At 45.1% G+C, this 27,500-nt stretch overlaps 1 protein-coding gene across 2 annotated transcripts in view; it reads right to left on the reverse strand.

Moving 5' to 3' along the window:
- Positions 1–2,410: 2,410 nt before the first annotated feature.
- mipol1 (mirror-image polydactyly 1) overlaps positions 2,411–27,500 on the reverse strand; it is a 48,966-nt gene continuing 23,876 nt past the window's right edge. For both annotated transcript variants that reach the window (XM_070979999.1, XM_070979998.1), the window contains exons 9-14: positions 25,198–25,231; positions 24,943–25,113; positions 19,013–19,066; positions 10,368–10,462; positions 6,693–6,887; positions 2,411–3,504 (exon numbers count right to left, since the gene is read on the reverse strand). In XM_070979999.1, the coding sequence (XP_070836100.1) occupies positions 3,438–3,504; positions 6,693–6,887; positions 10,368–10,462; positions 19,013–19,066; positions 24,943–25,113; positions 25,198–25,231 (616 nt within the window). In that variant the 3' untranslated portion in view covers positions 2,411–3,437. The remainder of the gene's footprint in view (positions 3,505–6,692; positions 6,888–10,367; positions 10,463–19,012; positions 19,067–24,942; positions 25,114–25,197; positions 25,232–27,500) is intronic.

The following is a 27,500-nucleotide window of genomic DNA, read 5'->3' on the forward strand; positions in this document are numbered from 1 at the left end:
CAGACTCTGAATATGTTTTATGTTTCAGACTGAATATGTTTCATGTTTCAGACTCTGAATGTTTCATGTTTCAGACTGAATATGTTTCATGTTTCAGGCTGAATATGTTTCATGTTTCAGACTCTGAATGTTTCATGTTTCAGACTCTGAATGTTTCATGTTTCAGACTGAATATGTTTCATGTTTCAGACTGAATATGTTTCATGTTTCAGACTCTGAATGTTTCATGTTTCAGACTGAATATGTTTCATGTTTCAGACTCTGAATATGTTTTATGTTTCAGACTGAATATGTTTCATGTTTCAGACTCTGAATGTTTCATGTTTCAGACTGAATATGTTTCATGTTTCAGACTCTGAATATGTTTTATGTTTCAGACTGAATATGTTTCATGTTTCAGACTCTGAATATGTTTTATGTTTCAGACTGAATATGTTTCATGTTTCAGACTCTGAATATGTTTCATGTTTCAGACTCTGAATATGTTTCATGTTTCAGACTGAATATGTTTCATGTTTCAGACTCTGAATGTTTCATGTTTCAGACTGAATATGTTTCATGTTTCAGACTCTGAATGTTTCATGTTTCAGGCTGAATATGTTTCATGTTTCAGACTGAATGTTTCATGTTTCAGACTGAATGTTTCATGTTTCAGACTCTGAATGTTTCATGTTTCAGACTGAATATGTTTCATGTTTCAGACTCTGAATGTTTCATGTTTCAGACTGAATATGTTTCATGTTTCAGACTCTGAATATGTTTTATGTTTCAGACTGAATATGTTTCATGTTTCAGACTCTGAATATGTTTTATGTTTCAGACTGAATATGTTTCATGTTTCAGACTGAATATGTTTCATGTTTCAGACTCTGAATGTTTCATGTTTCAGACTGAATATGTTTCATGTTTCAGGCTGAATATGTTTCATGTTTCAGACTCTGAATGTTTCATGTTTCAGACTCTGAATGTTTCATGTTTCAGACTGAATATGTTTCATGTTTCAGACTCTGAATGTTTCATGTTTCAGACTGAATATGTTTCATGTTTCAGACTCTGAATATGTTTTATGTTTCAGACTGAATATGTTTCATGTTTCAGACTCTGAATGTTTCATGTTTCAGACTGAATATGTTTCATGTTTCAGACTCTGAATATGTTTTATGTTTCAGACTGAATATGTTTCATGTTTCAGACTCTGAATGTTTCATGTTTCAGACTGAATATGTTTCATGTTTCAGACTCTGAATGTTTCATGTTTCAGACTGAATATGTTTCATGTTTCAGACTCTGAATATGTTTTATGTTTCAGACTGAATATGTTTCATGTTTCAGACTCTGAATATGTTTCATGTTTCAGACTGAATATGTTTCATGTTTCAGACTCTGAATGTTTCATGTTTCAGACTGAATATGTTTCATGTTTCAGGCTGAATATGTTTCATGTTTCAGACTCTGTTCACTTTGCCTCCTTCAGCTTCGATCAGCTTCGCTCTCTGTGCTCGTTCATGACGTCATCATGTGGGTGATTCTCCATCAGTCTTGAAGGAGCTCTCATGCATGCTGAGCTCTGATTGGCTGCTTTTCCTTTACTCTGAGCTCCAGTTCGTCTCAAACCGGCTCAGCTGAGTTCAGGTCATGTGATGCAGCCCTCCATGGCTTTCCTTCCTGGTCAGACACAGCCTGGACGTGTGTTCTGGGTTGTTGTCCTCATGAAGGACAAACCAGCTGGGCTGTCGTGTGGCTGCAGGACACTGTGGTAGCCATACTGGTCCCCCCCACATCATCACACCTCCACCTCCTGCTGGTTCATGGTGGAACCAGACCTGCAGACACCTGATTCTGTTCACCTCCTCTGAGTCTCATAAAGACCTGATGGTTGGAACCAAACAACTCAGACATGGACTCATCAGAGCAGAGTCCAGGTCTCTTCTGGTCTGATGTCCAGTCCTTGTGGTTCTTGGTTGGAGCAGGTCTCTTCTTGCTGGTCTCCCTCGGTCTTGGTTTGTCTGCAGCAGTTGGACCATGAAGGCCTGATTGACTCGTCTCCTCCTGCAGTGGATGTTTTGTGAAGCTGCTGACTGTGATGAACGTCTCCTCTGCAGCAGAGGGACGATCTGGCCTTCTGTCCTGGATCAGTCCTCATGAGAGCCACTTTCGTCAGAGCTTTGATGGTTTTTGTGACTGATCTTGAAGATACATTTAAAGTTCTTGAAACAAAGTCAACCTTGTTCTGGTGAGGAAGTGCTGTTCAGTGTGTTCTTTGGTTGATGTTCAGTAACTTTAGTTGGTCTTTGGTTATTTCTGGTCAGTTGTTGTGAAAGCAGCTGCACAAACACACTTCAAAGATGAAATCAGATCGCTGACGAGGCTTCATTGTTTTCCATTGAACTGATGGTTTGACCGAGCTGTTGAAAGTTGTCAAAGTTACATTTTAATTTGAAGTTTTTAGGGAACATTAAGTGAGAACAGCTTCCTTACATTTGTCACAGCGATCCTCAGAAATTAATTTGAGCAGAAACAGTAGAGTTTAAAAGACAAACCTTAAATCAACAGATGAACTAAAAGGCAGTCTGATCTTCAATTAGAGCCAAAGAGAGGAGGAGGAGGAGGAGGGTTAGGGTTACCTTCACTGCAGAGACACTGAAGGAGATGTAACCTGGACACAAAAAGACGTTTCATGACTTCTGCAACAAGTGCAGAACAACAAAAGCTGCTCATTAAGACATTAATAATGTAGTGAGGTAATTGGAGTTATTAACTGCAGCTTCAGAGAAGATTTAACGTTTAACTGTAATAAAACTGCATTTCTTCCAACATCTCAAAAGAAGAGTGAAAACCACAAGAAGTCTCAATCTTTTCACAAGTTCATATTAGATTGTCTCCTGTGATCAATCTAATTCAATTTGACATAAAAACTGAGATAAGACAGTTAATGCAGATATTAGATATTAATAAATATTAATGAAAATGTATTATTACATTTTTATTAAATGTCTTGATCAAATAAAGAAAAGATACACTCAATCATACAATCATGTTTAGGACAAAATATGAAAATAGATGAAGATACAATTGTACAGATATGAAGAAAAAAACAGGAGCAGAAAACAAAAATAAATGTAACATCTGGGAATAATTTCAAAGATCTAATTGGAAATATTTAATGATTACACCTGAATGTAAAGATGAACTAAAAACAACAACTTTGAGGCTGAAATCCTTTGGTTCTCTATAAGTTCAAGATGCTTAACATCAAAAATGTTGGAAAAAGAGAATCAGAGAATCCTTTATAGGTTCATCACTGCAGTAACATACACAACAAAAATGTATCCAAACAGGAATAACAAGAGACCTGCAAAGAAGAAAAGAATAAGGAAGAACAGAAAAACAGATAATCGGCAATCAGTTTGCAAAAAGGATTAAAGCAGAAAATGTCATCAGATGACAGCTCGGAGCCTCCCTGTCCCGACTTTCTTCCTCAAAACCTCAACCAGACGCTCCAACCTGAGGAGAAAGAGGAGTGAATTAGAAACTCCTGAAGACTGATGTCAACTGAGAAGAGAAATGCAACAAAAACCTCAAAAAACCTGAAGATCAGATATTTACTGACACGTGTTCCTCCTGTCAGTTAAATATTATTCCACCACGGGAACTGAACCAGCAACCCTGCAGGACCTGAGGCCTGGGGTGTCTGATGGAGGGATGGGGGAGGAAAGGGTGAGGAGGCAAACACATTGAGAGGACAGTGGAGGGACTGATGGGGAGGAGCTGAATATGACAGGTCGAGCTGCAACCAGCGCTTCATCGGGTCCAGTTCTGTCTGCAACGAGGAGGATCCTGCCGACACGTCGACCACTGACGCAGCTTCTGTCTGCAGTGATGGCCTTTGTACCTGCAGTGGCCACACTTCCAACTGCAACAAATTGATCTATATATCACCTTTGAAACCAAATTACAAACCAAAAAACTAATAACAGGACTAAATAACGAAAACAAAATATGAAATAAACTAAAATAATTCAAATAAGTACAACAAATACCACCAGTTTAGAGAAAAAGTCAGTTTTAAGAAGAGATTTAAAAGAACTGTTTTCCACCTGAGGGGCCTGGAAGCAAAGTCACGTCATCTGTAATTCTACCTGCAGCGACCATGATTCCACCTGCAGTGACCATGATTCCACCTGCAGCGACCATGATTCCACCTGCAGTGACCATGATTCCACCTGCAGTGACCATGATTCCACCTGCAGCGACCATGATTCCACCTGCAGCGACCATGATTCCACCTGCAGCGACCATGATTCCACCTGCAGTGACCATGATTCCACCTGCAGTGACCACGTGTCTACCTGCAGTGACCATGATTCCACCTGCAGTGACCATGATTCCACCTGCAGCGACCATGATTCCACCTGCAGTGACCATGATTCTACCTGCAGCGACCATGATTCCACCTGCAGTGACCATGATTCCACCTGCAGCGACCATGATTCTACCTGCAGCGACCATGATTCCACCTGCAGCGACCATGATTCTACCTGCAGCGACCATGATTCCACCTGCAGCGACCATGATTCCACCTGCAGTGACCATGATTCCACCTGCAGCGACCATGATTCCACCTGCAGCGACCATGATTCCACCTGCAGCGACCATGATTCTACCTGCAGCGACCATGATTCCACCTGCAGCGACCATGATTCCACCTGCAGCGACCATGATTCCACCTGCAGCGACCATGATTCCACCTGCAGCGACCATGATTCCACCTGCAGCGGCCATGATTCCACCTGCAGCGACCATGATTCCACCTGCAGCGGCCATGATTCCACCTGCAGCGACCATGATTCCACCTGCAGTGGCTACTTTTCTACTGATTATGTTTCCACTTGCAGTGGCTAATTTCTGGATTTTGTGTTTACCTTTTTTCTCCCCTTTTCACATTTCTCCTGACTGTGATGACAATACTACCTACAGTGACCAAATTTGGAATTAGCATTAAGTACTGAGGTTGCTATTTATCCAGTTACTGTGGCTTCTTTTATGTACTACCTTCCGCAGTGATGTTTCTACCTTGTTTCTACCAGCATTTGCTAGTGTCTACCTACAGTGACCACATTTGGAATTGCTGTGATGACATTTCTACCACAATGACCACATTTCAGATTGCACTGTAATTACACTGTAATGTGCACCTCTCTGTTTTTTCTTGTAGGGACTTAGTTAACACCTGCAGTGTTGCATTTTTAGCTGCAGTAGTCGTGTTTTACACTTCAATGTTACACATTGTTACACAATGACATACATTTATACATGTAGTGACGTAGTTTCTACTTGCAGTGATGACATTAAAACCACATTTCTGCCTGCAGAAAATTGTTTGCTGTGTTTTACCCAGTTGTTTTCCTGTAGTGACCAGGTTTCGACTTTAGACATTTTACACTGTAGCTGTAAATTTCTCTGACTAACAGAGAATATTAGTGCAGAGAGAGAAAAAGGAAAAACAGGAAATTGAGATGAGGCTCAAATGAAGAAGGGAGGAGTCGGAAAATTGACCCTGGATGACTTTCGAACACTCACTGAGGCTCTTTCACTCTCTCTCTCCAAACCAAATTAAACTTCCCATCTCTAATAACCAGCAGATTTCTATCACCCCTCCCCTCCAGAGAGCAAATATTCCTCTCTCCACTATTCAGAAACTTGGGAGGCTCTTCAGAGCCGGCCGCCCCCCCACTGGCAGCCAAATTAGAGCTGCGGGTTTGAGCCCAGGAGGACGGCGTGGGACGCAGACGGACGACTTAAGCTGTTTTCATCATGAATCTCATCCCTTCATCTTCACACTGATGAGATGAGAAGCAGCAGAAGAAGTCACGTTATTCAGCATCCGACCGTCATCCTGTATGAGATGAAATCTGAAGGATTAATTCTTTCTGATCAACTCTGCGGCAGAGACACTCTCACCGATGTCCACTGAATATGAATCATCAAACCAAATCTCTTTAGTCCCACACGCTTAGCCAGTCTTTGAACACATCCCAGAGTCTCTGGTGGCCGCTGCAACATGCGAACAGCAACAAGTTTCTGCTGAAAAATGGATTCTCTCCATTTTTAACCTTTTCAGCTTGTAACCATTAAAACAGGTTGTGGCCAGTTAAATCAGTCTTCACTCAAGTCTTTTAGAGGCCCAAGGAGTTCAAAGCAGCCAGTGGTTCCAAAGAAAAAGCAAACAAATATTACAAGACGATGAAAAATTAATTTTGCCTGCTTTTCCAAACTCATGACTCCTCAGAAGCTGGAAACCACTGCTCTGTGACACGATGAAGCAATCTGAGAATCAAGACCCACTAAAGTCAATAAATGAGCTAAAATGCACAATGAACACATGAAATTACATTTCCAGTCCAATCTTCTTCCTCTTAGGACAAATCGTATCAAACGTCCCGCCCAGGGATGTCACTGTGGCCTCGGGGTTAACGCACATAAAAATGGGGTGGGTGGAGGAGGGTCTCCAACCATCAACAATAAACCATAAATTAAAGGTAAAAATGCCCCCAAAATCAGCCTGAACTTGAGCCGTTGTTCTGTCTGATGTTCAGGAAATTAATCAGAAAGAGGGAAGATTCCAAAGATGCTGCTGCTCAGGTGAGAAACATGTTGACAGGAATGTTGAGTAAATCAAGGTAGAATCTGACCTGCGGACTCTCTCGCTGGCCTCTCGCTCTGCCTCCTGACAGCGTTGAAGCTCCGCCTCCACGCTCTGCTTCTCCTTCCACAGCTGCTGCACCTGGACCAGCAGGGGCGGGGCCTGACGACCCGCCGCCAACGAACCCGCTGCAGAGATGCCGTCACTGGGCGGCGAGAGAGGGAGGGTGAGGAGGTCCTGAGAGCTGAGACAGGAGGAGGAGAAGACGTTTACTCCTTCGTTTCTGTCTAACCTGCCTCTTCAAACTGTTTGAAACAGCAACGCCTCAAATATCAATAAGACCTGAGATGGATTATCTGAGTTCACTGAAGCATGTTCAAAAGTTTGAAAACAAGTTCGTGATTGAATCTTTGAGATGTTTGTGAGTCTGAGTGAAATGACCTGACAGTCAGTGGCTCCGGTCTGTTGCTGTCTGCAGTCTGAGCATCAACATTATTGTGATGTTGTTGTCAGTACATTTAAATAAAGTTTTCAGCTGAATGGCACAGTGGTCAGTGTCAGGATGTATTAGACCACTGCTGGAGGAAACATGCAATCTGATGTGAGAACAGATCAATCTGACCACCGACAGTTAATCAATCAGCTGCGATACTGACAGCTCCTGACTGGGCTTCGGGTTAATTAAAGGTAAACAGGGCAGACAGACAGCCAGCAGACGACAAAGTTCCCAGTTCACCCAGTTTAGCCAGCTTCACTTCAGACTGGTTTCTGCCCGCTGACAATTCACAGTCAGCGTGATTATTTAATTTCTTCATTCTGGAGAAACTGATTCATCTTCAGCTGGTTCTCGACTCGACTTCAGTCGACTCCGTGTTGCTCTTTAATTCATAGAACACCAGGTCATAGGTCACTCTTCATACACAGCAGGTGTCGACCAGGTGTCCTCGAACAGAGAAGCTCAGTGTGTCAATGTCAGGAATACACCAACAAGCTCGAGTTAGCTGCTGCTGTTAGCCGCTGCTGTTAGCTAGCAGCTCGAGTTAGCCGCTGCTGTTAGCCGCTGCTGTTAGCTAGCAGCTCGAGTTAGCTGCTGCCGTTAGCTGCTGCTGTTAGCCGCTGCTGTTAGCTAGCAGCTCGAGTTAGCTGCTGCTGTTAGCTGCTGCTGTTAGCCGTGTACTCATGGACGTACAGATCACTGGATCACTGTGATACTGATGAGAACTTAAAGCAGGAGGATCCTCAGTCCTGCAGAGTCTTCTTCTGTAGTTTCTCAGTGGATTTCTGGGGGTTTGTTCTGGATCATCATAGATCTGATCTCCACAGGAAGTGACATCACACTGAATCAGCTCAATGTGTGTTTCATGTCGATGTTCACGTCTGAGGAGGAGCACGAGGAGGGAGAGCAAAAACAGGAGAAATTAGTTTTATTTCCCCAAAAAACACAGAAATAAAACCAAAATCCAACCCCCCCCCCCCGCTGATCCCCCCCACTGTGTCTCTGCAGGCGTTCAGCATCAATCCTGATGATGTATGTAGACGCACAGTTCAGACAGCGCAGACAAACAGCACGACTCATGTTCTGTTTCACTGTGCTGCTGCTCAGCTTCACCACCTTCCAACACCAACACAAGCCTCCACACTGCAGGCTTGCTGCAGCCACCGTGAGGTACTGCCAAGGCACACGCAGACACATCGTAGAAGCAGATGTCAGATCAGCATACGTCAAATGTAAAGGAAGTTCAGTTCTGAGTGTTCCACGTGGCTCTTGTGTCCAGTGTAACAGTGTCATTAAAACCTTTTAATCACACTTCCTGGAAAACTTTTCATCTTCAACTTCCCAAATCTGTAAGAGAACTGAAAGCTAGCAGAAACATGAAAGAAGGTGTTGGTGATCCATCACCCAACAAACAAACGACTGTTTAATGATGCTGAGCGTGTTCTCAGCGTCAGCAGCCCTCGTTATTAGAGCTGTAGAGACCAAAGTCTAACTTGTTAGTATAGAAAGGGTGAAAATCCTTGTTAGAATAATACTTGTGCCTACAACTGGGCAGCCCAGCTACGAGCTTTGGTGGCATGGGTTGTGAGAGACTTAGAAACAGGATGGGTCTCTATCGACAACAATCTGAGAAAAAACTTAAAATTAGAAATCCATGGATTAAACACACATTGAGGGTCTGGTGTACAGTCCAGAAACAACTAAAAGGAGCCGCTGCTCTGTCACGAGCTATGCCCATAGTACATCGAGTTTTTACCATCCCTATCTGACAGGGCTTATAAGAGATGGGCGGAGGCTGGTCTGATAACAATAAATCAACTTATGGATGGACATGTATTTAAATCTTTTTCCCAACTTAAAGACAAGCATACCTTGCCTTCAAGTGACCTATATAGATATCTACAAATCAGACATTATGTTACAAAAAATACAGACTGGGAATACATACAAAAGGAACCCGCAAATATAGAAAGTTATTTAATACACCTAGTCGAGCATTGCCCTTCAACAAAGCAACAAATATCCCATATGTACAAGAAACTAAGGATGGACATATCAGACAATACACTACATATTAAGCAACAATGGGAACTGGAACTAAATGCAGTAATTGACGATGACTCTTGGGAAAACATATGCTCCAGATGCCACGTGGGGATTGGAAGCCAACTTTATAAAGAATTTGATTGGAAGGTCAAAACCAGGTTCTTCAGGACACCATTAACAACTTCTCTCTCCAAGAGTAACGCTAGCAACAAATGCTGGAGGAACTGTCTCATGGTCGGCGACCACACTCACATATTCTGGGACTGTCCGAAAATACAAATATTTTGGAAAAAAATTAAAGCGGAACTGGAAAAGATTTTGAGAATGGACCTCCCCATGGACTCCTTGCTATTTCTACTGGATGTGTTCCCCGACCACCTGTTAACGACAGACCAGTGTTATTTATTGCATGTACTATTAGTCATTGCAAGAAAAATGATTACTGTTAACTGGATGAAACCTGACTCCCCTACAGTTGCTCAATGGCTGCAGAGGGTAAAACTTGTATATCAGATGGAATTTATGACTGCCCAGTTACAGCTTAAAGTACCTATCTTTATGAGAAGATGGGCCCCAGTTAGTGACTACCTACCCTAAGACTCCTAACGAGTTACCTTTCATTTAACTAAGCATTATTATTCTCAATATGTGAATTGCTTTTATCCATATGTTGCTGTTTGAATACTGAACCAGCAGTGTGTAAGTGCATTGTATATATGCAAGAACCATTTCTGCCCGACAGATATGACCCAATCTCAGGATGCTTTATTGTTTTAGTTTAGCTTTGTTCTGGTTTTTTTGTACTTCAATTGTCAGTTGTCACTTATTATGTGTATACAGACAATAAAGTTCAAAAAAAAGAATAATACTTGTGCCAGCCACAGTGCCATGTGGTCACTGAACAGATTTCATGTATGTTTCTGTGACCCTTTAACAAAAAAGGTTTTCCCTAAAATACAGCAAAACAGCAGCGTTGTTGAAAGTGTGTATTTTCTAATATGAATGTATATGTGAGTGTGTTGCCACCTCTGGTGCTGATGACCTTGCAGAGGACCATCAGGTGGATCTGGAGCTGCACGGAGCTTCATAGTGACTTTCAGCTCAGCGTTTATGGGTCTGGACTCTCATAACGTCCTGATGACAGAAACCAAAGCTCAGGCTTCCTACTGGTCAGTACCTCACCTGTGACTGGTCTGTAGCAAAGGTAGCTCTGCCTCCTCCCACTGCCTGTCCTCCAGAGCTCCGCCTCTCTCCCCATGAAGCCTCAGCAGCTCCTCCTGATTGGACAAAACACACATCATACAGATCTCCTGCCAGTCCTCTCTTTTCAGCTCACATTTGCCATATCACAGCAGAATCATCTGTGCGAGTGATGATGACGATGATGACGATGATGACGATGATGCAGTACGACCATTTATCAGGTTGTTAAGGTCCACTCTAACTGGTTATCAGCCATGTCAATCATATGGCAAATTGATAATGAAGATGTAAAAACACTGAAGTCAGGCACATTTTTCAGATCAAGACCTTGGTCTCAGACGACCTGTTCAAATAAGGGATTCATTAACTAATTAACGAACATGAGCGACGACAAACTTCATAACGAGGATTTCATTTTTATCAGCATGCCCTGGACTGAACCTCCAGGTGCATTCTGGGAATGAAAGAGCTCAGCAGGTGCAGTTTAACCTGTAAATTCATGACGATGCAGTGACACTGATTAGTTGATGGAAGGACGGAGCTGCAGGTGGAGCTCAAGTTCACAGAGAGAACAAACGACCACGCCTGCTGTTAGCTGCTGCACAGTGATCAATCATCACAGCGTTGATCAATCGTCACAGCATTGATCAATCGTCACAGCATTGATCAGTCATCACAGCATTGATCAATCGTCACGGCGTTGATCAATCGTCACAGCATTGATCAGTCATCACAGCATTGATCAATCGTCACGGCGTTGATCAATCGTCACAGCGTTGATCAATCGTCACAGCATTGATCAGTCATCACAGCATTGATCAATCGTCACGGCGTTGATCAATCGTCACAGCGTTGATCAATCGTCACGGCATTGATCAGTCATCACAGCGTTGATCAATCGTCACGGCATTGATCAGTCATCACAGCGTTGATCAATCGTCACAGCGTTGATCAATCGTCACAGCATTGATCAGTCATCACAGCGTTGATCAATCGTCACGGCATTGATCAGTCATCACAGCGTTGATCAATCGTCACGGCATTGATCAGTCATCACAGCGTTGATCAATCGTCACAGCGTTGATCAATCGTCACAGCATTGATCAGTCATCACAGCGTTGATCAATCGTCACAGCATTGATCAGTCATCACAGCGTTGATCAATCGTCACAGCGTTGATCAGTCATCACAGCGTTGATCAATCGTCACAGCATTGATCAATCGTCACAGCATTGATCAGTCATCACAGCATTGATCAATCGTCACGGCGTTGATCAATCGTCACAGCGTTGATCAATCGTCACGGCATTGATCAGTCATCACAGCGTTGATCAATCGTCACGGCATTGATCAGTCATCACAGCGTTGATCAATCGTCACAGCGTTGATCAATCGTCACGGCATTGATCAGTCATCACAGCGTTGATCAATCGTCACGGCATTGATCAGTCATCACAGCGTTGATCAATTGTCAGCGTTGATCAATCGTCACAGCATTGATCAGTCATCACAGCGTTGATCAATCGTCACAGCGTTGATCAGTCATCACAGCGTTGATCAATCGTCACGGCGTTGATCAGTCATCACAGCGTTGATCAATCGTCACGGCGTTGATCAATCGTCACGGCGTTGATCCATCGTCACAGCGTTGATCAATCGTCACGGCGTTGATCCATCGTCACGGCGTTGATCAATCGTCACGGCGTTGATCCATCGTCACGGCGTTGATCAATCGTCACGGCGTTGATCAATCGTCACGGCGTTGATCAGTCGTCACGGTGTTGATCAATCGTAACAGCGTTGATCAATCGTCACGGCGTTGATCAGTCGTCACGGCGTTGATCAATCGTCACGGCGTTGATCCATCGTCACGGCGTTGATCAGTCGTCACAGCGTTGATCAATCGTCACAGCGTTGATCAATCGTAACAGCGTTGATCAATCATCACAGCGTTGATCCATCATCACAGCGTTGATCAATCGTCACGGCGTTGATCAATCGTAACAGCGTTGATCAATCGTAACAGCGTTGATCAGCCGTCACGGCGTTGATCAATCGTCACAGCGTTGATCCATCATCACAGCGTTGATCAGCCGTCACGGCGTTGATCAATCGTCACAGCGTTGATCCATCATCACAGCGTTGATCAATCGTCACGGCATTGATCAATCGTAACAGCGTTGATCAATCGTAACAGCGTTGATCAGTCATCACAGCGTTGATCAATCGTCACGGCGTTGATCAGCCGTCACGGCGTTGATCAATCGTCACGGCGTTGATCAGCCGTCACGGCGTTGATCAATCGTCACAGCGTTGATCCATCATCACAGCGTTGATCAATCGTCACGGCGTTGATCAATCGTCACGGCGTTGATCAGTCATCACAGCGTTGATCAGCCGTCACGGCGTTGATCAGTCGTCACAGCGTTGATCAATCGTCACAGCGTTGATCAATCGTAACAGCGTTGATCAATCATCACAGCGTTGATCCATCATCACAGCGTTGATCAATCGTCACGGCGTTGATCAATCGTAACAGCGTTGATCAATCGTAACAGCGTTGATCAGCCGTCACGGTGTTGATCAATCGTCACAGCGTTGATCCATCATCACAGCGTTGATCAATCGTCACGGCGTTGATCAATTGTCACGGCGTTGATCAGTCATCACAGCGTTGATCAGCCGTCACGGCGTTGATCAATCGTCACAGCGTTGATCCATCATCACAGCGTTGATCAATCGTCACGGCATTGATCAATCGTAACAGCGTTGATCAATCGTAACAGCGTTGATCAGTCATCACAGCGTTGATCAATCGTCACGGCGTTGATCAGCCGTCACGGCGTTGATCAATCGTCACGGCGTTGATCAGCCGTCACGGTGTTGATCAATCGTCACAGCGTTGATCCATCATCACAGCGTTGATCAATCATCACGGCGTTGATCAATCGTCACGGTGTTGATCAGTCATCACAGCGTTGATCAGCCGTCACGGCGTTGATCAATCGTCACAGCGTTGATCAGCCGTCACGGCGTTGATCGTTGTCCTCTTCATGGTGACTGTTTGTCAGTTAGAAATCAAACTTCCATCCTCTTGCTGTCTGTCAGTTGCTTCAGTGCTGCAGTTCCGTAGAAGAAGAAGGTCACAGACTCCTCTTCGTCACCTCCTCTCACCTCCTGCCTCCTCACAGAGCTGCTCCTGCAGGAACTGAACCTGCCAGCTGACAGTTTCGGGTCGGGGGACCTCACACTGTTTCTCTGGTCAAACAGTGAGCAGGTCGACTCCAGCAGGGATTACAGACCTGATCCTGACCTCCTCCTCCTCCTCCTCCTCCTCCTCCTCCTCCTCCTCTATGCTAATTATGGCACTCAAGGTCTGTGAGTTTAAAGTGAGACATCAAAAGAGAAACCAAACCCAGAGAGTCAATATGTGTCTTCTCCAGCCGGGCCGGAGGAGACGCTTCAAAAGAGCCGCTCCGCTTATTAATCAGAATAATTTCCAAATGAGATGATCAGTAAGCAGGAGCGACGCCGGGCTGACCTTTAACATGAGGAGCTGAGGTCAATTAAAGGGGGAGGATGGGGAGGAGGTAATAAAACTAACCTGCCTGGACCTTTAACGTGAGGAGTCAATGGAAGAAGGGGAGGAGGAGGAGAACGGGTCGGTCAGGATGAGGAGCTGAGAGATAGTATGAGTGAGGAGGAAATGAGGGGAACCTTTAATTAGCATACCGGAGGAAGAGGATGATGGGAGGTGAAAGGTGCAGAGGAGCAAGGAGGACAGGAGGAGAGGAGTTAATGAAAGGAAACTACTGTGACCTTTAACATGAGGAGTTAAAGGGGCAGCTCACAACAAATTAGGCCCCAAACTCAGCCCCCCCATCAGCTGACAGCTGATTGAAGTCTGAGCGTTTGGTGTTTGATCAGCTGGCTGAAGCAGCAGAAGTCACGTGACGATGGTTTTTAAGAGTTTGTACAACATGTCATCACTTCCTGTTTAACTTCCTATTACAATCTCTCAGACACTCGACTGTCCTGTTGTGATAACAGACAGTGAACTAACCACAGACACTTCACTGTCTGTGGCTCATTTCAGTGCTCACTCGCTGCCACCTCATCTGCTTTCAGGACTAATTCTTAAATTGACACTTCGCGTCTTTTACTTGTTCGGGCTTCAGTCAATGCTTCCACAAAACATTTCAGACTTCGGCTGCTGGCACTGATACCTCACACTCCTTTCAGCACCAACACCTCAACTGATTTTCAGTGTTTACAGTTCATATTAAAACTTCAGTTTCTGTCACCGCCAACACTAAAAGTTCTACTTTAATTAATACTTCAATTTTCTGTGCTGCTTTTCCTGAAACTGCCAATATTTCAGACTCCTTTTAGCTCTGAAATTTCAAGCAATACATCAACTTTTTAACACTTGCACTTAATCTGAAAATTGGAAACAGGCAACGCCTCAACTGACATCCCTCCGTTAAAGTCCTGGTTTAAGGGTCATGGTTAAAACTAGAGTTTAAAGTTCAGTGGCCTGTTGCACCTGATACATGTACACTCACAGGCTGCGAAGGCCACGCCGAACAATACACTGAAACTAGTTAGCTTGACACTAAAGCTGTGTCGAGGTTTGGCTGCACCACAGAGAAGGAAAGTTCTTTTTAACCGCTCCGGTGTAAAGTCCAAAGCAACTGAAATATTGTTTTTCACTTCCAATGAAAAGCACTGTACCCTAACCCCACTGACCCTAAGGTGTTGCTGAACCAAAACAGGCCGTATAATTCACTCCTCCTCATCCTCCAAGTTATCCCAGCTTTCGAAAGCATGCAAAAGCTATTTTCTGGAGGACTACAGGCACGGTGTTCGAGTATAGCTGTAAAAAAGTCTACATTCAAACTATTAGCTGGTGCCACCCTGAAAACGTGAGGAGTGCGTCAACTGGTTAGAAACCACTTCCAAACTAGCTGGTGCATCCCAGTGCTATAGGTTAAAGGTCCAATTTAAACTTCTAGCTTAAGGTTCTGGTCTACAGCTCTGGTTTAAAGTTCTGGTTTAAAGTTCTGGTTTAAAGCTCTGGATTAAAGTTCTGGTTTAAAGTTCTGGTTTAAAGTTCCGGATTAAAGTTCTGGTTTAAAGTTCTGGTTGAAAGCTCTGGATTAAAGTTCTGGTTTAAAGCTCTGGATTAAAGTTCTGGTTTAAAGTTCTGGTTTAAAGCTCTGGATCAAAGTTCTGGTTTAAAGTTCTGGTTTAAAGTTCTGGTTTAAAGTTCTGTTTTAAAGTTCTGGTTTAAAGTTCTGTTTTAAAGTTCTGGTTTAAAGCTCTGGATTAAAGTTCTGGTTTAAAGTTCTGGTTTAAAGTTCCGGATTAAAGTTCTGGTTTAAAGTTCCGGATTAAAGTTCTGGTTTAAAGTTCTGGTTGAAAGCTCTGGATTAAAGTTCTGGTTTAAAGCTCTGGATTAAAGTTCTGGTTTAAAGTTCTGGTTTAAAGCTCTGGATTAAAGTTCTGTTTTAAAGTTCTGGTTTAAAGTTCTGTTTTAAAGTTCTGGTTTAAAGCTCTGGATTAAAGTTATGGTTTAAAGTTCTGGTTGAAAGTTCTGGTTTAAAGTTCCGGATTAAAGTTCTGGTTTAAAGTTCCGGATTAAAGTTCTGGTTTAAAGCTCTGGATTAAAGTTCTGGTTGAAAGCTCTGGATTAAAGTTCTGGTTTAAAGCTCTGTTTTAAAGTTCTGGTTTAAAGTTCCGGATTAAAGTTCTGGATTAAAGTTCTCGTTTAAAGCTCTGGTTTAAAGTTCTGGTTTAGCGTGTAAAGCTCTGGTTTAAAGTTCCGGATTAAAGTTCTGGATTAAAGTTCTGGATTAAAGTTCTCGTTTAAAGCTCTGGTTTAGCGTTCTGTCTTAAAGTTCTGGTTTAACATTCTGGTTTAAAGCTCTGGTTTAAAGCTCTGGTTTAGCGTGTAAAGCTCTGGTTTAAAGTTCCGGATTAAAGTTCTGGTTTAAGGATCTGGTTTAAAGTTCTGGTTTAAAGTTCTGGTTTAAAGCTCTGTTTTAAAGCTCTGGTTTAAAGTTCTGGTTTAAGGATCTGGTTTAAAGTTCTGGTTTAAAGTTCTGGTTTAAAGCTCTGGTTTAAAGCTCTGGGTGAAAGTTCTGGTTTAAAGCTTTGGTTTAAAGCTCTGGTTTCTGGGTTCAGCTTGGTGTTTTTGGCGGCTCTCTGACAGTCTGTCGGTTAATTTAACAGCAGCTGTTGGTGTTTCTGTTGGAAATTAAAAACCTCTCCAGGCTCTAATCCCCCCGGAGCCCTCCAGCCTAATTAACAGACTTCATGGAGAAAAAAAGAGTGAGTGCAACATTAATAACAAAATTTAATATATTTCAGCAGAAGAAAACAGGCAGAGCTGCAGGAGGAAGACAGAAGCAGAGAGGACGCAGAACAAAACAACAGATTCTACTGAGAATCTGAAACCAGGCTGAACTGCAGTTCAACACCAGCTAATGACAGAATTATGGAAGCACAGACAGAATAAATTCATGTATCAGTTGATGGCGTGTGATATAGAAATCTATCAATAAATAAATGAAAAATGAACGGAGTGACTCATGTTGATACCACACATGTACTGAAACAAACACATGCAAACCTCAGAAACACCTCCACCTAACTGGATACAGACCATAAACGATTACACTGGTATGATTTGTCTCATTATGAGACTCTTCCTCAGAATGTACACGAACCCTCTCACAGTTTTAACTCTCGATCTTCTGACATATTGAAACTGAACACTTAACAGTCTCCTCATAGAATCCTTTTATTATCATTCAATTACCTTTGAATTCATATCACCAGACTACCCGCCAGTAGTTAAAGATTCCTACACCAGACTCCTGTCTGATAGTGCTGTAGCTAAATTTAAGGATATGATCCAATCAACATTTAATTCAATGCCATGTCTCAATACAACAGAGGACTCCTACGCTAACCTTTGTCCCTCCATAACTGATCACCTGGTTGATGGTGCTGCAGGTTCATTGCGTATGACACTTGAGCCTATTCCCAGGTTTCTCTTCAGCACTGTAGCCAGGCTGAGCTTCTTTAATGATAAAATTCTGACTATTAGAGACAGAATTCATCGGCTCCTGCCGTCAACAGGTACTGTTTTGTCTTCAAACACAGAAACCGTAGAAACTGTTACTCAGTCTGTCGCAGTTTTAGACTGTTTTACTCCTGTTGACCTTCACCAACTAATTTCAATAATTTCATCATCAAAATCATCTACCTGTATTTTAGATCCAATCCCGACTAAGCTGTTTAAAGAAGTATTACCTCTAATTGACTCTTCAGTTTTAGACATGATCAATCTCTCTTTATCAACAGGCTACGTACCACAGTCCTTTAAAGTAGCTGTGATAAAACCGCTACTGAAAAAGCCTACTCTTGATCCAGGGGTTTTAGCCAACTATAGAGCGATATCCAACCTTCCCTTTCTCTCAAAAACTCTTGAGAAAGCAGTTGCCAATCAGCTGTGCGACTTTCTAAACAATAATAGTTTATTTGAGGATTTCCAGTCAGGATTTAGAGTGCATCATAGCACAGAGACAGCACTGGTTAAAGTTACAAATGACCTTCTAATTGCATCTGATAAAGGATTTGTCTCTGTACTAGTCTTACTGGATCTTAGTGCTGCATTTGACACCATTGACCATGGCATCCTATTGCAGACACTGGAACATTTCATTGGCATTAAGGGAACTGCGCTAAGCTGGTTTAAATCCTACTTGTCAGATCGCTCTCAGTTTGTACGCGTTAATGACGACTCCTCTGTGCTCACTAAAGTCAGCTATGGAGTTCCGCAGGGTTCTGTGCTTGGACCAATTCTATTCACCTTATATATGCTTCCTTTAGGTAAGATTATCAGGAAGCACTCAATACATTTTCATTGCTATGCAGATGATACCCAGCTATATTTATCAATGAAGCCGGAAGAAACCAGTCAGTTAACTAGACTACAAGCATGTCTTCATGACATAAAGACCTGGATGACCTGCAATTTTCTGATGCTTAGGTCAGTTATAGTTATAGTATTCGGCCCTAAACATCTTAGAAAGTCACTTTCTGATGACATAGCAGCTATGGATGGCATTGCGCTGGCCTCCAGCACCACTGTAAAGAATCTGGGAGTCATCTTTGACCAAGACATGTCCTTTCACTCCCATGTAAAACAAATTTCAGGACTGCCTTTTTTCACATATGTAATATTGCGAAAATCAGACACATCCTGTCTGAGAACGTTGCAGAAAAACTAGTCAATGCACTCCTAACTTCCAGGTTGGACTATTCTAATTCCTCACTCTCAGGCTGCCCAGGTGTGCTGCTGAATATCCTCCAGCTGATCCAGAATGCAGCAGCACGAGTTTTGACAGAAACGAGGAAGAGAGATCACGTTTCTCTGATATTAGCCGCTCTGCACCGGCTCCCTGTGAAATTTAGAGGAGAATTTAAAATAACAAGTTGTTGGCAAACAAGCTGCAGCATCTCCAACAGCAGGTTGTCATGACAATGGAGCCGACATCCCATCATCATCATCATCATTCAAAAGAGAGACCACGAGAAAGAGAAAGTGTGTTTACCTGACTCGCCCTCTGCTCTCTCTCCTCAATCAGATCCTGTTCCAACCGTTTACACTGCACACACAGACACAATCTGGATTTATTGATCTGATCAGCTGATCATTCACAGAGGGTAAACCACACATCTGCAACAGTTTACAGTAAACACCCTCACACACACATGCACACACACGATCACCTGCACAGACAGGAAGTCACACCTGTTGACAGGCCTGATGATGTCATCACCACAAGCAGCTCAACTTCCTGGTTAGTGAGTCGATGTTTTTGTTTTATTTACCTTTCTGTTCTGTTCCTCACTGTTCTGCTCTTCACTGTTCCTCACTGTTCTGCTCTTCACTGTTCTGCTCTTCACTGTTCTGCTCTTCACTGTTCCTCACTGTTCTGCTCTTCACTGTTCTGCTCTTCACTGTTCCTCACTGTTCTGCTCTTCACTGTTCTGCTCTTCACTGTTCTGCTCTTCACTGTTCCTCACTGTTCTGCTCTTCACTGTTCTGCTCTTCACTGTTCCTCACTGTTCAGCTCTTCACTGTTCTGCTCTTCACTGCTCTGCTCTTCACTGTTCCTCACTGTTCTGCTCTTCACTGTTCTGCTCTTCACTGTTCCTCACTGTTCAGCTCTTCACTGTTCTGCTCTTCACTGTTCTGCTCTTCACTGTTCCTCACTGTTCTGCTCTTCACTGTTCCTCACTGTTCTGCTCTTCACTGTTCCTCACTGTTCTGCTCTTCACTGTTCTGCTCTTCACTGTTCCTCACTGTTCTGTTTCTCACTGTTCTGCAACGATCAATAGATGAATTGATTAAGGCCGATTGGCTCATCAGAAGCTGATGATGTCACACACGAACATGACGTCATCAGATCTGATCCGGATTCAGCGGGTCTGAGGTTCAAACCCGCATCAGTGTGCTGCCACAGGGTCACGGTTACGTCTCATGTTTAAGACGATCGTTGGTTTGAATGAATCTTTATTCTGTTGATTACACAGAATCAGACCACCTCTGCCCTAACAAAACCCATTAGTTCAAACACACACATAGTGTGTGTGTGTGTGTGTGTGTGTGTGTGTGTGTGTGTGTGTGTGTGTGTGTGTGTGTGTGTGTGTGTGTGTGTGTGTGATGTTCCTGCTTCCTCCAGTGTGAATCATGCAAACATGCTGTGGATACAGAAAATGAAGGATCTGATGAAGTGACGTTCTGACTGGACTGCAGATTTTTGTTTATTTACGTCTCATTTATGAATTTAAACAGTGTTTAACAGCGTGTTTGCAGCTCACACGCTTCATTTTTCAGGTTATGAATGATGAAGATTAACAGAAACAGTTAATGTGAAGATTTTTTTCACTTGTCTTCATCACTAAAATCTTTTTAATTGAATTATTTGTGTTTGTCAGTGAATGTAAAGATTGAAATGAAGATTAATCAGTCAAATTATTGTCAAACTACAGAGTCTAATCTGCCCGGCGACGGGTGTCCTTTTAGCAAATGAGCTCAAACATGTCTAAAATCAGTGGAGTGGTCCTTTAAAGAGGACTCTTCCTGTGGGAATCAAACCGACAACCTTCCTGTGAGCACAGTCCCGCTCATCCAGGTGAGCTTTAATAACCTGTAATTACCTGATATTAACTCAATAAACAGCTGCAGCAGCTGTCATATGAGACAGACAGGGAACACTGGGGGAGACGCCTCCCCCACTTTTCTAATATTTCCCAGAAGTCCCGGCTGCAGCGGGGAGATAATCCCTGAGAGATGAGGAGAGGGAGCGAGGGATCGGCGAGCGGCGGGGGGGAGGAGAGGAATCCTCCAGCATGGAGTGTTCTCTCTCCTCTTCTTCTCCTCCGAGGATTACAGCGGCATTTGAAACATATTTCAGCACGCCGCGGCGGCAGAGCAAGGGCGGGATTAAGGTGTTACCATGGAGGGGTGGTGTTAACGCGGAGGGGCGGGGTGTTAAAAGATGGCGGAGCAGTGATATTGGCGGGGGTTAGCGGCGGTAGGCCGGGGATACTGAAGTGAAACCAACACAGAAGTGAGCGTTGTGAGGTTAATGGAGGCAGGCGGGGCGGGTCAACGGGGGGGTCAGGTGTGAGATGGACGGGGCGGAGCCAAGAGACAGAGAGATGAGGTAGTTCAAAAGTTTGCTTCATCTCCACAGGTACCGCGAGTGCAAACGTTCCCTTCACCTTTACAAGGACCGTTTCACTTCTAGTACTTCAGCACAAGTACTCGCTAACGGAGTGGACAGCAGTGATGATGGAGGCAGGTGAGGTGTCACAGCAGCAGGGCGTGGCCCAGTGGGACAGGTATTCAGGTGAGAGGGGTGGAGGCAGACACCCACGTCCGGTTGGTCCTGTGCGAATGAAGCTCAGGTGGAATCTGGACAATGAATGGCTTGCTTCATCCTGACAACTTTGCTTTCTGCTGGACTACATTTCCCAGAATCCATCTGTGTCGCAGGTAAACTGCATGCTCAGTAAGTCACAGGTGACCTTTGCTTCGTCCTGCCGGCGTTACAAACAGACTTTTTGGCGTCTCACGTGAACGAGCTCCTCGGTCAGAGTCATGTTTAGAGCTAGCTGGGTACTGAGCTGATGCCCCCCCACTTATGGCTTGAAGTGAAGATGAAGGCGCGCTGCTAACGCTCCTCTTCCTCTCTTCACTCTGCTCCATCCTTCCTCCGCCCCCATGACGACTGTTGCCATGGTTTCCAGAGTGCAGCAGTGCTGTCGCAGGCTGGTTGCCGTGGTGACAGCAGTCCATCACGGTGAGGGAACACATGAAAGTTGGGCTGACATCATGAGGAGGCGGGGCACGCAGCACGCTGGGAGCTCCACCCCCTACATCTCAATCGCCCAGCTCTCTCTCCCTCTGTCATCCCTCCATCAGTCAGACCTCTCATCTTTTTCATCATTTCTCCCCCCCCCCCCCCCCCCCAGCCGATCCTCCCACAGAGAGCCGTATATGAATCCAGATGAATTGTGGGTAATAAATCCAGGACTCTGCAGGTTTTGGTAATAAACTCTGTGAACTGAACTTCGATAATAATCAGCCTCCGGAGGAGCGACAGAAGAGGAGAATCTGGATTTTCTTCTTCAAACTTTAAACTTCTGAATCATCCTCTGAACATGGTCTTCATTTATTGATTATTGACTGATTTATTGACACTTTCTCCTGATTTTTAACACAGATTAAAATCTAAAAACCTCACAGACACGCAAGAACAGCTCTGCTTTAGAAATCTGAGTGAAAGCACTAAATAGAATACAAAGCGACATCGTGAAATACAGAATCAGAACATCCGAGTACATGAATACAAAAACACAAAATAATCCAGCTCAGTGTCTTCAAAGGTCTCCAGACGTCATCACAAACACTCAGTTTCCAATTCTGAAAGTACAGGTAAGAAAAGTCCTACAGAGTAGCTCAGCTGACGAGGACCATGTGATTCCTGAATAGAGCTGATGGTGAAGAAGAAGAACTTATGAACACTTACTGAGCGTTTTTGATTATTCTTATATATACAACAAACACACGTGTGAGGTTAAACGACATGAATATGGATTGATCAGCGGCTGGTTACCTGTCACACACGGTGAATAAAGTGTAAACCAGGGGTGGGCAAACTGTTCCACGAAGGGCCGCTGTGGCTGCAGGTCTTCTTTCCAACCAAGCAGCAGCACACCAGACTGGACTCATTCAATCAACTGATCCCACTCTTCAGACAGCTGATTGGTCAAACTGTGAGCTCTTGATTGGCTGGAAAGAAAACCTGCAGCCACAGCGGCCCTCTGTGGAACAGTTTGCCCACCCCTGGTGGAAAGTGTCCACAGTGTTTTTGTCTGAGCTTAAGGAGCAGATTCTGGAAGGTGTTTGCTACGAGACCTCATCACTGAAAGCTGGGGGTGTCAGACGAGTTCAGAGCAAAGATGCTAATACAAATTTATCTGTCTAAATTTAAGTATCAGCGGCCACTTTATTAGGTACAGCTGTAAAATGACCTGTCGTCCAAAACAACAGCTTCAACCCACAAAGATAATGTTGAGTCTTACTGGGCGAGGTGATCGTCTGACTGAGCTTTTACTGCTCTTATTGTTATCATCGGTGCAGGTGTTGAACTGCTGGAATGTACTGTGTACATATACGTGCACACACACAGAAATACACCGCAGTATACTGTTTGTACACTCCATACACACACCCTTCACCCTGGTTTGTGCTCATGACAAATAAGACAGTAATATCATCCGTTTTCACTCAGGCGCTCAGGTGACGTCATCCAGGTGAAAGAACGAGGCTGTTCTCCAATCAGGAGACACACCTGCAGAGCGTCCATCTGTCCCATTTGAATATCTGTGAGTCTGTCAGCAGCTCCTCTGTCTCCATAAGCAAATACTCAGCAGAGAGATTACATTCAAATAATGCACACACATACCTGGAGGCTGCATGAGTCCTGTCCTCTCACACACACACACACACACACACACACACACACACACACACACACACACACACACACACACACACACACACACACACACACACACACACACACACACACACACACACACACACCTGAGCAGACAAACAGGTGTATAAACAGCGAGTGTTCAGCAAACATCAGCCTCATGTCAGCTCTGTCAGGTCGACTCAATCTGGCTGTCAATATTTGTCTCCGCACCGTTTTGTTTTCTCACCATTCAAAATATTCATGTTCACATTCAAACCGCAAATGTTTGAGGTTTGGGCCACCGGGGCCTCCGTAACCCGCGCCACACCGAGCGCCTCGCTGCGCCGCACCAACCGGGTTAAACAGACGACTTAGAGCCGGCGTTACCCGCAGTCCGCCGGAAGGAAGACAGGAAGCAGAAAACCAACAGTGGGCTGATGGGTAAAAACTCTGCTCTCAGACGACAAGCACGGAAGAATCCGCCGGTGTTTGATCGGCAGCGGAAAGAAGCTCACAGCTCAGACGCTTCACGGCGCTGACACCTCCGCCAGGGTCACCTTTCTCTTCTTTGATTCATTTTTGCTCTCAAGGCGAAACCAGTTTTACCTCAAAAACAGACGACTGCTGAAAATTCTGGAAATCCGTTTCATGCCTTTAGAGTTCAAACTGGCAAACATTCCTGAAAACGGTCTAGTCCATTTTCTGATGAAGCGTGCTGAGCGGGAGACGCGGCGGGCGATGGCGAGCGTTCGGTGGCTGAAACGCAGCGTGGAGGCTCAGGGGCGGCGCTGCGGCCTCACAGCAGGCCGGCGGCTGCTGCGTGGAGTTTGCGTCCCGCAGGCACTGCCTCAGAGCTGGACCTCACCCCTCAGGACACTCAGGACGGCTTAAGAGCACGAAAGAAGTTCCTAACAGGGATCAAAAAACCTCCCGAACACTGCCGAACGCTCACGCTCCACCGCTGCCTGCGCCTGACGCATTTACTGTGAAACACGTGCTGGAAGTGATGCGTTCCTTTGAACAGTAGCTTTACCTGCAGCTATGTCCTGTGTGTGTGTGTGTGTGTGTGTGTGTAAACAGTGAAACATAAGGAAGCATGTGTGTAACAGGTGCTGCTACACCTGAATGAATGTAACTGAATGTATTTAAAGGAGAACTTTACATATCAGCTGCTGTGAATCTGATCCTGAGGACTGACGGTCGACCGCTTGCCTGCTCAGTCTTTTGACTCATGGGTCGACACACCTGAACCTCACCTGAAATGACGCTGTGAGACAATGTGACAGAGAATCAAGTTGACCTTTGAAGGCCTTCCTGAGTCTGGTTCTCTGGTTCTGCTTGGTCTGACTTGGTCTCCCCCCTTAATTACGTAGAAAATACTTTTTATCATGTTTAGTTGTGTCGGGACAACGGGCGCAGATTAGTTTGTCAAGCACAGTTAAATATTGATGTTGTTGACACCTGCGCAGACAGGTAAGCAGACTCACCTTGGCTACAGAGCCGTCTCTCTCCTCCATCACAGCCTTCATCTCCTGAGCTGTGATGTCATTTCTCCGTTGCCTTGCCAACCGCAGACGCTGAACCAGAACTGAACCAAACCGTTCGACTTCCTGGACGGAGTCTGCATCACAAACACACTGAAGGAGCTCGTCGACGTCCTGACCAATGGAAAACAAGGGAACTGATCAGATTCATATGATGCATTTAAACCACAGAAACCTGCTGTTCACTGAGTGTTTTACCTTGTCAGAGTCCTCCAGGTGAGCACTGTCCGACCTGGAGACAAACAGAGCAGACAGTTAAAAGGCTCAGGTAGATTCAGTGTTCATCAGATCCAGGATCAGTTTGTAAATCTGTGTTTTATGACAGCGCTTCTGTACATCTGCACCAGCCTCGCCCAAACATCACCCGAACGCCACCCCCAGCCTCGCCCGAACGCCACCCCCAGCCTCGCCCAAACGCCACCCCCAGCCTCGCCCGAACATCACCTGAACGCCACCCCCAGCCTCGCCCGAACATCACCTGAACGCCACCCCCAGCCTCGCCCGAACATCACCTGAACGCCACCCCCAGCCTCGCCCGAACGCCACCCCCAGCCTCGCCCGAACATCACCTGAACGCCACCCCCAGCCTCGCCCAAACATCACCTGAACGCCACCCTCAGCCTCGCCCGAACATCACCTGAACGCCACCCCCAGCCTCGCCCGAACATCACCTGAACGCCACCCCCAGCCTCGCCCGAAATCACCCCCAGCCTCGCCCGAACATCACCTGAAGGCCACCCCCAGCCTCAGTGTGGCCGTGTGAAAAACAGTGGAGGGATGCAATGTTGGCACATGGCACACACACACACACACACACCCTCTGACAGTTTAAGTCACGCACATCCCGGCGTCAGCATTAAGGACACTGCAGAAACTTCAGAAACCTCTGAAGGACGGCAGGACGAGTTATGAAGCACACAATGCTGAAAGTGCTCCCGGGCAGACCCTCACAGCGGCTCCTGCACTGATCTTGTGGGTCTTGTTGTGAAAGTCAAAACACAATTTTAATGCACAAAAATCAAAATCGAAACTGACAACGTTCAATCACAAACAGGAGAAACAGGAATCGGCAGCTTCAGCTTCTTCATCATGTTTATTATTACGGCTCATATTCTTAAATAAATTTGCAGTTCTAATTGGGGAACGTGGGGTGACTTTTTGCTTTTTGCTCGACAGCCCCCCCCCCCCCCCCCCCCCCGGCAAATGTTGCTGGGCGGAACAAATTAAAGCTGGACCTTTGCAGCAGCTTGTCGGTCTGCAGCAGCTGTGTAGTAATTTTGTCCTTTACTCCCTGAAGTCCACCTGAAACTCTCCATCATTTCGAAATCAGTGGAAAGCTGCGAAGGCGTCGGCCGAGCGGCTCCTGTGCTGTTCAGGAGTTTATTTCTCCCTCTGACAGCAGCCACGATGGTGGACGAGGAGCTGGTAACTAGCTGATCTCCTGCCTCTCCTCCTGGGAAGCTCTTTTCATTTAGCCTGTCGCTGTTTTTTGGTAATAAACTGTAATAAGGTGGCCGAGGCGGCTCCGCTCTGCAGGGAACAGCAGGTAATGAAAGACCAGCCGCCTCCAATAAAGCTCCTCTAACACCCTGCTTACAGCCCATCCAGCCCGGCTCAGCTCGGCTCGGCTCGGCTCGCTCCACAGCCGTCATTAACGCTCCCACACACACCTCCGCTCGACAGAAGCACACAGACGGCAGCCATCAACGGGATCAAATGATCCCAGCGAGGGAAAATCTTCATTCATCAGTTTGGAAAAGTTTCACGTCAGACTGATTATTTCAGATCGGCAGCGACAGTCAGTGAAGGAAAACGCTGGTCTTCACCAGGAAAATGTCCACAATGACCAGACGGACACAAGGGACTCTTTTGTTACCCTGAATTATACACAGTACAAGTGTTTCAAACTGCTCTTTACTTTGGGCACATAATTAACCAACGACAGCACAGCCTGCTCACTTTCTGCTCACTTCGTCTCTGCACACACAAACAGAAATGGTAAAACATCATTTTATAGCTCAGGACGACAACCTGCCAACGAGGATCCGTCCAACGTCCAGCAGATTAATGTGAGGAGTCCGAGACGATTCCAGCAATAGAAAAAATCAATGTTCAGGACAAATAGATTTTTCTAGCTTTTTGTGAAGAAAGGGACATTTGTCCTTCTGTAGACAACAAATATTCAAATTCAACAATATGAAGTTTCAAGGGGAAATTTGTCTTTGCAGCAATTCTGTATATGCAAGTCAAAGAGTCACTGGGCTGTCACTGGACTGTCACTGGACTGTCACTGGACTGTCACTGGACTGTCACTGGACTGGCACTGGACTGGCACTGGACTGGCACTGGGCTGTCACTGGGCTGTCACTGGGCTATCACTGGGCTGTCACTGGACTGTCACTGGACTGTCACTGGACTGTCACTGGGCTGTCACTGGACTGTCACTGGACTGTCACTGGACTGGCACTGGACTGGCACTGGACTGTCACTGGGCTGTCACT

This window comes from Chaetodon trifascialis, chromosome 14, assembly GCF_039877785.1.
Source record: "Chaetodon trifascialis isolate fChaTrf1 chromosome 14, fChaTrf1.hap1, whole genome shotgun sequence".
Taxonomy (NCBI): domain Eukaryota; kingdom Metazoa; phylum Chordata; class Actinopteri; order Chaetodontiformes; family Chaetodontidae; genus Chaetodon; species Chaetodon trifascialis.